The 12,790-nt window shown below is 48.0% G+C and overlaps 1 protein-coding gene across 1 annotated transcript in view; it reads right to left on the bottom strand.

The window, feature by feature from the left end:
• The window catches only part of LOC125943125 (scoloptoxin SSD14-like), a 37,100-nt gene extending 28,016 nt beyond the window's left edge, over window positions 1–9,084 (bottom strand). Inside the window, exon 1 of the mRNA XM_049661523.1 lies at window positions 8,904–9,084. Within this exon, the coding sequence (XP_049517480.1) occupies window positions 8,904–9,058 (155 nt within the window). The 5' untranslated portion in view covers window positions 9,059–9,084. The remainder of the gene's footprint in view (window positions 1–8,903) is intronic.
• Window positions 9,085–12,790: the final 3,706 nt, after the last annotated feature.

Raw genomic sequence — 12,790 nt, 5'->3', positions numbered from 1 at the left:
CCAACTTCCATTCTCCAGGCCGTTGATAGTATACATGTATGTTCAGGTGCAGGATTTCTTGAGTTTCCGTTCGCATGTTCCAACTCTATCTTGACAGTGTGGAATGGGAGCCTTTATAACAAGAAGTGCACAGGAACATCACTTGAGCGGTGTGTAGCCTGCAAGTATCTCCGGAGGATCCTGATCAATCAGAGATGCCTGAGAAAGAAAACACAGTCAAAAATAAATTTTTCTAGAAAGGCGAAAGCAAAAACTCAAGCTGTGCGGCGATTGAAGGCCAAGGTGAAAGCATTAGGTGAGGTAATTTCGCAGATGAAAACGGAGAATGCGAAGATTGAGGAAGTAGCACTTCTGAGAAAGATCGACAACCTTCCTCCTAAACAGAAAGCTGCCATCCTTCAATGTTTCGAAGCTGCAAGCCGAAAATCACTAAAGGCCATGTGCTACAGCTCTGAGTGGGTTTTGGAATGCGTTATTATGCGTATTAAGAGCCCAAGGCTGTACGAGCATGTACGCAGAGAAAAAATTCTTATGCTTCCAGCCGCACTTGCCTCAAGAATGTTATGAAGATGTACGAGAGCAGCTTCGGTTTTAACTCTTCTTTCTGGGGTTTTACGTGCAAAACCAGTTCTGATTATGAGGCACGCCGTAGTGGAGGGCTCCGGATTAATTTTGACCACCTGGAGTTCTTTAACGTGCACTACAACGCAAGTACACGGGCGTTTTTGCAATCCCGCAGGCGGGATTCGATCCCGCGATCTCGGGCTCAGCAGCGCAACGCCTTAGCTGACTGAGCCACCCCGGCGGGTTTCAGTTTTAACTCCAGTGTTCTCTCAGGAATTGCAAAAGAAAAAACCGAACCGAACAAATGGATGAGCCACGGCGGTCTCATAGTAGATGAAATGAAACTCGCCGAAAACTTTGGAGTAGCACAAGGTACTGGAAAAATTGATGGCTTTGTGGACCTCGGTGCGTTCACTCCTCACCAAGAAAAGACCGTGCCTTGTGACCATGGCATGGTTGTCATGTTTCAGCCCTTGTCTGGGTCCTGGCACCGATATATTAGGTGTTTTTGCAGCTAGAGGGAACGTGAAGGCCCATTTGCTTTCCAAGATTATTTTGGAAGTGGTTGTTTAGTCAGAAAAAGCAGAGCTTCAAGTTTATTATGTCACTTGGTATGGGGCATCATGGAACCGTGCGATGTGGCATCAGTTTGTGTGATGTTTTTTGTCACCGATCTCGGGGGCGTGCGGGTGTTAATAGAGATGAGATTGGGAAACGCATGGCAACACAGCAAGCAGATTTTTAATCACACTCAAAAACTCAAAACAAACCAAACTCAGACTAGAACCCACTGAACAAATAAAGACTAGAAAATATACAACCTAATAAATGCATAAACATGCCCTAATAAATTTATAAACATGCGCTAAATTCCTGTCCACGATAGTTCTGGGCGTTTTCTACTCGAAAGTCTGGCATCACTGGCCTACTGTTGTGACGATACAAGAGTCGTTCTTACAAAGTTCGTCGATGCGCCTATCCTCCCGGCCGGAGATTTGTTAAATCTTCAACGTCGATGTACTTGCCGACTGTCGCCTAAACATTGCTGCATAGAAGTCGGTCCGCCCGCTCGCTCGTCCTTGAAGCCTGTTTGACCCGGTCGCTGTTGCTGACGTGGCAGGGAGGCGCGACGGGTTAGGCCTAGCGACGTGCTCGGCCGCCGCTTCCGTCTAGCTCCTTTCCCGAGTGCCGACGTGGCGTTCCGGGGATCATCGAACGTGCCGGTCTGCCGTGGAAGAGGGGTCCTTTCTGGGGTGCCCGGTCCTGCCGTGAGAGGCTGCAGCCAGTCCAGGAGCCTCACTCGAACTTGCCGAGGTCGACGGCCACACCTTAGACCGCCCGCGTCACAGACTCGGCCAGACTAAAGCCCCTATATATAAAAAGTAGCGCCATTCTTAGATCTTGCCGCCACCGCGCTCACCCCGGCGTTTCCTCCTTGTCGCCTCCTATCGCCCCAGCCTCCTCCGCTCCCCCATTGGCGACTCCACCCTATCCTCATTTCTCCCCCACTTACCCATTCCCGTTGGCGCTGAGCCGTGCTCCCTCAAGGGCTGCAGAAGATAGCGTCAACATTTCCCCTTTCCACATGAACCACTTACTACTCCCCCATTGGCCAATCCGTGTCACGTGGAAGCACGCGTTGCGCCTTTGTATATTTTTTTTTCTTTCCAGCGCGCTCCGACTGCCATTCTCGGGCCTGTGCGACGAAAGTGCTGTACGCACAAACGGATCAAACGTGTTAGGGACAAGAACTTCGTTGTGATGGCACGCTGCTGCGCCTTAAGTTGTCGCAACCGACAAGGCGAGGGCAAAAGGCTTTTTTTGTTCACCATCCGGCGTGCGCAAACGCTTGCTGCACACTTGATATTTGCGCCGTCTCGCATCATCGCGTTGCTACTTCCAGAACGGCATTATTAAGACCAGTTACTGACTAACGAAGCAAAATCGCGCCTCAAAAACTGCTCCGCAGGGCGCGATGGAAGTTTTCCTCGGATTTCCTCTGGTAGCGCGTTAGCTGTCGCCTGCCACGGCAGGCCCAACGCAGGCGGCGCCACTGTCGATATCGCACCTCGATCACGCTGGTCGCGCCGAGCGCGATAGTGGAACGGAGGAGGATGGATGTGGATGGCGCTACTTTTTATATATAGGGGTTTTAGGCCAGACCCCCCAAGTCTCCCGTCGCCAGAGCGTAGCTGGCGATGCGACCTTCCTGGCCCGGAGCCACGTCGATAATGCTCGCTCAGCCTTGTTTCTGCCTCGACCATACCTCGGGTCACTAAAGTCCCTATATAAGAAAAGTACCGCCATCCTTTGATAAACGCCGCTTCTCTCTCTCCTGTATCTCCGATTGGACGATGATAGCGCGCGCTTTTCACTTCTTTATATTTTCTTTTTTTCCGCCTCAGAGCCATGTTGAAAGTCCTCTGCGCAGCCGCAGTCGCCGGCGGCGGCGGCGCGCGCCCGGCCTGAAAGCTTCAACGTGGACTTTCTAGGTGCGCCACCGTCGACTTGGCTTTCGCAAGCAAAAAGTAAAGAAAAAAGCAAGCGCTTTAGGAGAGGAGGCGGCGGAGGAAAGAGTAGATGGCGGTACTTTTCTTATATAGGGACTTTACGGGTCACGCGCCTCGCGCGCTCGCGCCGTTCGGAACGCTCCGTTCGCTTCGTCATTTTTCTTTTCTTTGGCCGCAGGGCTCTTACTCATGACAGTTTGGCGTACATGGTTAGGCTGCAGCTGTGACGCCATCAGTATAACACCCTACTGGAGATGGCCGATGCCTTTTCTTTCTGTCAGATTTTCCGCATTTGGGTAAATGCGTGCGAAATGGTTTCATAAAAGGGGGCTACGAAACGCCAGAGGGTCACGTTGACGTGTGACCAATTAAAGTTGCCCATTAATTGGACAAGTGTGCAACAACGCTTAAAGCGATGCCTAAGATAACGCATGTACACCTAAATCCAAATAATTTCGAGAAGATGAAAGTAAATTATGCTTTTCACCTCTTCAGCACTGAAGTCCTGCGCGGGCTTTTTTTTTTGCACAAAGAGCAAATTTCAAAGTCCTGCACGTACAGGGCACCAATGGAACAATTCGTTGCCTTTATGCAGAAACTGATTTCTGTCATGACCTCAAGAGTGCCTTCAGCAGCACTGAGAAAGAACTCTGAAGAAGAAGTAGTGCTGCAAAATGCGCTGGACTGGAAAATGCGGAATAGGAGGGAAGCCAACACAGGGCCCACAAAGGCAGGATTTTTGTCGCACAGCACAGCTGAAGGCCTTAAGAGTCACAATAAAAGGCACACTGCAGCTTCTTGAATATCTGACTGGATGTGTTGGATATAAGTATTTGCTAACCTCACGTCTCAGCCAAGACCCCATTGAAAAGTTATTCGGAATAATTCGGCAGTTCTCCGGCTGCAATGACCATCCTACGTCATCTCACTTCCTAACAGCAGTTAACTGCTCAAGTTTTTATAACTTGGTGAAAGCACTGGACGCGGGAAACTGTGCAGGAAGTGCTCTCGCGTCCTTAATCGGAGTGGATGAAGCAACCAGCCATGTAGACACTCTAATTTACAAGGGAAAGCTCGATGAGGCTTCAAGTGTCCTCGATAAGTTCGAACATGGTGATGTCTACCCACAGCAGACCAGCGATGCCAGGTTAACATATTACCTGGCTGGATATGTTGCTCGTAAGAGGGTGATGGTTACGAAGTGTCGGGAATGTTTCGATCAGCTTTTAACATCTGCTGAGAACGCAGATGAGGGTCTGTCCTCCTTTACGGCTTTTTGCGATCAAGGAGGTCTTCTGTATCCTTCAGTCCAGCTATTTGCATTTATGGAAGCTTTAGAAGATGTGTTCACAATGTGGTTCAGTTGGAACAAGCTTCACCGAGACAGTATGATGGAAGTTCTTCACGTCATGCAGAATGCGCCCCGTGTCGGGTGTCAGGCACACCAGGAGGAACTGACAAACAACATAATGAAATTCTTTCTTCTCACTAGGCTTCATTTTTTTACCAAGTCCCTCAATAAAGATCAACCTTCAGCAAGCGAAAGAAGGAAGCACCTGAAACTAAGAACAACAACTTGAATGGCAGTAACTCATGTTGGATCTACCCCATGTCCTTACTTGTCTGATGCAGAAAGTCAGCCTTTAAATATAGTGTGCACTATGTTTGTTGCGATCGATAAAACCCAAAGTGCTAGCTGCAATTTAGGATTTTGTTCTATATTTTAGTGTCAATTATTTCTAGAATAAAAATATTTTTTTAAAGCAGAGATCTGTGCTTTGATCATAGAAGAAAAAGAGCAAACGCAAAAACAATTCAAGCGAATAAACATTTAAACAAATATACAACTGTCACCAGATCGTAATTCAAGAGTTCGCTCTATCCGAAGTGAACTTGCCAGCTTTTCCTTCTCGTACGCCGTGTACTCGCCAAAGTGCGTCACTCTTGATAGCACCATCGTAACCCCACTTCGGCTAAACGCCACAAATTTCATTGAGCTTGCGATCGATTGCAGTTCGGCTTGGAAATTGTGCTGTATTAGCATGTTAAAGAAGCCGCCGGGTATATGTACAGAAGCGCGAGATGCGAGAGCGATTTGCAAAAACGAAATTCACGGCGAAAAGAAAGATCGCTTTACAAAAGTCTTCATTCACATTGGCATGACACACATGGTTGGCAAATAAAAAGGATGTATGCATGCGCAAGTCAAAGAAAGAACGCAGCGGAACTAAAGACCCGTCGCCAAGTTCAGCCGATTTACTGCGCGGTGAGCAGACGATTTCGCGGCGAGCGGACGTGTAAGTAAAATCCCTATATAAGAAAAGTACCGCCATCTACTCTTTCCTCCGCGGCCTCCTCTCCTAAAGCGCTTGCTTTTTTCTTTACTTTTTGCTTGCGAAAGCCAAGTCGACGGTGGCGCACCTAGAAAGTCCACGTTAGTCCACGTTGAAGCTTTCAGGCCGGGCGCGCGCCGCCGCCGCCGCCGGCGACTGCGGCTGCGCAGAGGACTTTCAACATGGCTCTAAGGCAGAAAAAAAGAAAATATAAAGAAGTGAAAAGCGCGCGCTATCATCGTCCAATCGAAGATACGGGAGAGAGAGAAGCGGCGTTTATCAAAGGATGGCGGTACTTTACTTATATAGGGATTTTACGTGTAAGCGGGCGTCAGCGCCCCCTGGACCTTTCGTTCCGGCTAGAGTGTATTAGAATATGGTCGAGTGGGACGAGCGGCTGGGGCGGCGCATGCTTTGCAGCGAGGCGCCCGACGTGGAAAAATATTGGGGCGGCGCTGCGGTCGAAGTGGATTGGGCCGCATCAAGGTCGCGCCGTTGGAAACTGCTGGTGATACTGCTCGGCAGGGTCATTCGTACTACTTCTCGCGCTGGTATTTGCGTTCAGACCGATCAAATGGGGTTCATAATTGCATATGACATGTATTTATGCCTTAAGAATAAATTCCTTTCCTTTCTCTTCTTTATTTATTTTTTATTATTTTCTAATGCGGCTGGGTGATTACGCGTGCATTGCGGCCGCAGTGTCGGCTTTCGTTCTACTATTGTACGGTTCCCTTTGGATAAAAAATAGTTTTCTCGTTCTTCAAGCAGCATGTATCTCTCGTGTGTATTGTTGCGCATATAGTTTTCTATCAGTAGGTCTTGCGAAAAGCAGACGAAGCAATTGTAACATATGTAACCTTCCTGCTTGCCGCTTTAAACAATTAAAGCATATCTGCCCCATCCGGTGCCTTGTACTTAGATTTACGGGACTCATTGGTATAGATTAAAAAAAAAGTAAACTGCAGTGCAACATTCCAATCAAGTTCCCGCCTTTTTCGCGTAACAGAATGCGGAGTAATTGGTATACGGGGTCATAAATGTATTGCAGTCGGACCTCGCGCGCCGGAAACGGTCTTAGTTAGCCATTCTATATGCTAATCTTTGGCCGTAAGCCGTACGTGGAATTTCTTTTTCCATTCGATACTTCAAAAAAGAAAAAAGAAAGAAAGCCTGCGCGGTAGCCTAATTAGTGTCTATATCGTGGATACGGCGTTGCGCTGCTAATTCGGGAGCTCGCGGGCTCAATCCAGGTCGCGGAATTCAATGGGAACGAAATGGAAAAAGACTCGTGTACTTATATTTAGGTGCGCGTTGAAGAACCCCAGGTGGCAAAAACTAAACCGGGTGCCTCATAATCATATCGTGGTTTTGCCACGTAAAACCCAAGAATTTGCTGATATTAAAAAAAAAGAAAAAAGCAGGTGGCTGCGTTCTTCGGCTTATTTCTGGGGGTGTAAACAACATAAATTATTCTCGAGCCTGATTTCCCAGAAAAACATGTATGCTCAGCCTATATTTCATGCGTAAATGTAATGCCGTTCCTAAATGTATGACTGCTCAACTCTGCAGCTTGTATATTATAAACGGCTGCGTTCAGTTATCCGGTGCACTATCATAACGACCATAATGAAACAAAGGAACGGCATGTCTCACATACACGTAGAGATATGTGCAGATCTGTTGCGTTCGTTGAAGAAGATAAGTGTGGTACCACATGGGACACTCAGTTTTAATGGGCTGCAAACATGGTGAGACTGGACCTCCCGTCCGTTAATTCTCTCAGGAACTGCGCCTCTGCGCAACAGCCACGACTCTCCGGCAGCAAAATCATTCGGAATAACAGTCCTCACTTGCATGCAGGACGTCACTCACCTTTGAGATTTCAATAGTGCTGGCATGCGTTACATTCGAACGGAAATGACTTTTCGGCGTCGTACAGTATACCAATAACACACACACACACACACACACACACACACACACACATATATATATATATATATATATATATATATATATATATATATATATATATATAAGATGGTTTTGCCTGCTACGAATATTATGTCTACGAATGAGAGTTTTATTTCCAGTATTCACTAATAAGTGTGTTTGTTACTGCGAACACGTGCGCTTATTCCGGCTGGGAGTTCTCATTTTGTTTCAATTATTGCATTTACAATATTTGTTATTTTCCCCATATATATATATATATATATATATATATATATATATATATATATATATTAATATATATGTCTATGTACCCTTTGATTTAATTACCTGGAAATACATTTATCATTCTTCGCGCCACGCAGTTAATAAACCTGGTTTATTTCACTCTAATATTGTTTTCTTCGATCATTGTCCCTGATCAATATCCACCAACACTAAGCGCGTGTAAAATGACAAGATATCAATAATAAAATTTTCTTACGTAGCCTTCATGGTGCGGAGATGCCAGTTATTTTTAGAGGACAGTGGTAAAAACAGCACTTCACCTGGCTAAAACTACATTTGGAACCGGCCGTCAAGAGTCATGGTCGCACCGAAGCAACTAAACCATTAAAAAATGTACTGCACAGAGGTTCTGCGAGAAAAACTGGGCGTCCGCCAGCGTCCGCGTAGCGAACGCGCGCTCGCTAACGAACGACGCGCTTGACAACGACAGCAAAATTGAAGACGTCGCGTTGTATAATCCGCGCCTCAAATATGTATGTTTGGCAAAATGGTGTAAACATACATTTACAGTTGAAATAAAGCACTATTTTAAGAGCGTACTATGCGCAATCGGCCTCGACGCTCGCAACGAAAGTACGTTGAATATGCCGCGGAGGGCGTCTCCGCCCCAATCCAGTTCGCTCGCAGCGCCCTCGCACTATTTTTCCACACGCGGCGCCTCAGCGCCAGAGCGCCGTTCGGCCCACTCGACCATTGTCTAGTACACTCTAGTTCCGGCGCATCGCGGAACGTCCTCAGAGCCAGCGGCGCGGTCTGCACACTTCCCCTATTCTAGACACTGTAGCGGTAAATAGCGGTCAGAATTTTGGTGTTGTCACCCCCCTAAAACAGCGCTTGCATGTAGGCTCCATAGTGCCCTCTCCCCTCACGCACCACCTGGCGCGTTAATGCGGCAGCAGGTGTCCCCTATTCCCCGCTCTGTTCCGTCTAGGTGCCCTCCTGACGTGGTGTCGCAGCCCATGGTAATTTGTCAAGGTGCGCTCGTGACGTAGGGGCGCAGCCAATCGGAATTTGTCGAGGCGCGCCTGCGACGTACGTCGCAGCCAATAAGAATTTGTCGACGTGCTCTTAACGTGGCGTCGCAGCCAATGGAACTTCAAGTTTCGTTTCGCTGCTACAGACGCTGAACGCCGGCTTTTCTCGCTGAATGGGCCGTTTGACGCTTTCGCATAAGTAAATAAACAAATAAATACATGCAATTCACTGCCACTGCACATCGAAGACAAGTGAGGAGGGCCGTCTGCACTCTAACCTTGGAGCCTGCCCAAGCAGGGTAAGGGTCTTGGTCGAGTCTAGTCCCGTCTGCTTAGACACGGTAAGGGCTTGGTTCGAGCTTGATCCCATCTGTCCAGTTAATTCGTTCTTTTCACTGCCCTCCTGGGGCGGCGGCCTCTGTGGGGCTTCCATGTCGGTCTAGCGCTCCTGAAATGGCAAGGAAACGAATTCACTCAAGCCTCAATGTCTGAATTGCGCTGTTTTATAACAGGCAATGTAGGTTTTCTATATCTTTAGCGTAATCAATAAACGTAGCAGCTAATTCTTTCATTTCTGTCGTTATGCGACTAACCTGTATCTTCCCCTCTATTCTCTTCACGCCTATAGTTGTCATTTTCGTTCAATAGTTTTGTCAGAGGCTTTACTTTCTCATTTGTTTGTCATAAGCAAAAAAAGAGCAAATGCATATTTCCAGGGTGCGCGAGCAAGCGGTTAACATGCTAATTAAATCAGTCTTTAAGAGAAAATTTTGCCTAAGTGCCAACTCCGATTCCGCGTATTGAAATATATGTAAAACGCAGAAATGCTCATATTCGACATCGCTGAACTGATTTGAATGCAATTTGTTGCATTTAAGAGATAAATCGGATTTCCGTTAACTATAGCAAGAGGAATTGTGATTTCAGACCTCAAAGACTTTTTTTTTATTTAGAAATTGCCGGAAATTGTTAGGTTTGAAAGCTAAATAAAACTCCAAGGCTCTAGGGGACACCGGAATAATTTTGACCACCAGGCCTTTTTTTTAAATGCGAATGCATTTCTTAGTCGGGGCATGTCAGGCGTCTGTTGGTGTCCGCGCGCCGGCAGGTGTTATCTCTCCGCTCTCACTCCCTCTCCCATAGCAACAGCTGCGGGCGCGCGCGCTTATCCTCGCCCCTAGCAACCGGAGCAGTAGGTGCTGGCGGAGTAGCGGAGAGTGAGTGGAGAGGAGGAGCGCGCTCTGGCGTGTGAGGGCACTCGCATCGCGGGAACTCGGCGGAGCTCCCGCGTGTGTGGAGAGAGTTTCGGAGAGGGTAGGTACAGTGCTTCGCCGCTCCTTCTCTCGCCGTTCGCTCTCTCTCCTCCCTGCGCCCCACTCTCCCGTTCGCTCGCTCGCACGTATATATAAATGGAGTGAAGCGCGCGCCTCACTCTCGACCGTTCGCTGGCTGGGCGCCTCTCAAGGCGATGGCAGAAGTCGATGAAGGCGAATGTCTGACGGCAACGGTACCCCTAGCAAGAAGTGTAATACAATCCAACCCGAGCATTACACCTCTCGCTGGAGGTGACGTCACTGCAGTAGCTTCAACGTCATCATCAACGGGAGGAGAAGAAGTGGAGGACAAGGCTGCGAAGCGAAGAGCGTGTGATGCCGAACGCAAGCGAGCGAAGCGAGCTGCCGATACCGAACTCCGTGCTCGGGAAGCCGCTGCGAAACGCCAACGCCGAGCCGAAGATCCGGAAATGTGTGCTCGATACGCCGCTGTGAGACGTCAACGGCGAGCCCAGAACGCTGAAGTTCGTGTTCGAGACGCGGCGGAGAAACGACCCCACCTGTCTTTAGCGACCACAAGGCTGTGATTATGGCCGTCAGGTACAATGACAACACAAATAGGTGCTGATGAATGTGTAAATAAATGGTTACGGTACAAATCCTCGTCTCGTCATTAATTTACGCCATTAAAATTCCCTTCGGGGAGGTGGGGGCAATTTTTATCGTGCACCTAAATCTAAGTACACGATCGTTTTCACATTGTGCTGCTACCAAAACACAGCCAAGGCAGACGGGATTGAACCCGCGACCTCGAGCACAGCAGCCTGACCTCCATAGCCACTCGGCCACCGCGAGTGGCAGCTAATCGGTAGGTTTGACGTAACAGAAGCACAACGTATACAAATCACTAACTGTGCATCAAATACAGATATGGCAGTTTTTTTAACTGCGTCTGCTGAAGCATGTAAAGCGGTAAATATTTGTAATAAATTTGTAGCTATGATGAATTTTCCGCAATGCTTACAAGGATGCTGCAAAAGCCCAACTTACAAACTAATGATATGTTTCAGAGCGGATAATAATACATCAATATTATTCGCTTTAGCTGAGTCAATAGGTGAAGTTTTCAGAATTGTGACATCGTTTTTATTGCTGAGTGAGATGTTTTCTTCAAATTTGCAAGTTTCGGTATGTTTGGAAAATTGATTGGTGAATAGAGAAATAAATGTGCTGCGAATGAAGAGCTCAAAAATGGGCATGGAACGAACGAAAAGGGCGGACACGGGACAACCGCAGTGCCGTGCCTGCATATTTTTTTTCTTGTTTTGCGCTCTTTAATTGTGTCAAATATGCATCAATTAGGCCCTGGGAAAGTCCTCATAAACAAGTGATGCTAATAATTGGTAGATTTTAACGTTAACTGTCATGCCACGAACCGCATTTAGATTGGTGCAGTGGATGCACAGAAAAAAGATTTCTCCGTTTCCACGTATTTAAATGGGAAGCTGGCGAGGTCAGGCTTCCCCTTAGGTGTAGCTGGTGATTTATGAGAAAACCTGTTGGCACCTCGTGCAACAGGGCTCGATCAGTGGCCCCTTCAGTGCTGTGCGACGCCGAGTGATTTAGGTATAAACAACCGTTCCCTCGAAACGCTTTCCAGAACGACGCGAAGCCGCCGAAGTGAACGCAGAGAACGCGAGTAGCAGAGCCACACTTTATCTGGCTGCCATTTTGCAGTAACTATGCCAGTCGACTTCCACTAGCAACGCGCACGCTACTATTGTTTTCGTTTTCTAAGAAATGCCGCAATTTGGCGCAAGAAATGCAGTTACAGGTGCGTGTTCGAGTGTAAACATAGAAATCCTCGCCTCGGGAAAGCGCCAAGCTCCTGGTTTCTGGACGGGTTGTTGTTGTTTCCTCAAATCATGGCTCATACCCGCGATGAAACCGGTTTGCCCACGTTGGAGGTGGTGAAAAGAAGAAGAAAATTCCGGCTCAACCAATCTCACGATGAGTGTCGAGGTTAATACGATTAGCATTGAAACAATGTAGTGACACACTATATTGACACCGTCGGAACGCGTTATTTTTGAGGCGCGCATTGCTGCCGGCCCCCTCTTCTGCGCTTCCCTCCGGACAGGCTGCGCCATCTAGTGACGTCTCAGTGAAGTCCGCGAGTGGCGCGCGTCTGAATATAATATTCAGACTACACTGACTGAATCTACATGACGCGGGTTCGATTCCGCCATCACCGGATAAATTTCATCCGCAGTGGTGGCTTAGCGTCTATGGTGTTGCGCTGCTTAGCACGAGGTCGCGGGATCAAATCCCGGCCGCGGCGACCGCATTTCGATGGGGGCGAAATGCAAAAACGCCCGTGTCCCGTGCATTTGGGCCCGTTAAAGATCCCCTGGTGGGCAAAATAATTCCGGAGTACCACACTACGGCGTGCCTCATAGCCAAATCGCGGTTTTGACTCGTAAAACCACAGGATTCCTATTCACCCACGATACATTTTAAATGATATTGTGTGTGTGTGCCTGTGTGCGTGCGTGTGTGTGTGTGTGTGTGTGTGTGTGTGTGTGTGTGTGTGTGTGTGTGTGTGTGTGTGTGTGTGTGTGTGTGTGTGTGTGTGTGTGTGTGTGTGTGTGTGTGTGTGTGTGTGTGTGTGTGTGTGTGTGTGTGTGTGTGTGTGTGTGTGTGTGTGTGTGTGTGTGTGTGTGTGTGTGTGTGTTGAAGGAAGGCACATATGCAGTCACCCTAGTTGGAGTCAGTCACTCATTGAAGAGGACCGAAGTTGGTCCAACGGCTGGATTCAAACGTGCTTACCTAAGCATATCAGCCCGAGGCTTCAGACCATACACTAGCTAGTGACCCAAGTTTGCGGGAAA

This window comes from Dermacentor silvarum, chromosome 2 (assembly GCF_013339745.2).
Source record: "Dermacentor silvarum isolate Dsil-2018 chromosome 2, BIME_Dsil_1.4, whole genome shotgun sequence".
NCBI lineage: Eukaryota > Metazoa > Arthropoda > Arachnida > Ixodida > Ixodidae > Dermacentor > Dermacentor silvarum.
Note: the sequence above shows the minus strand (reverse complement) of the source record. Positions and strands in the feature narration are given on the sequence as shown.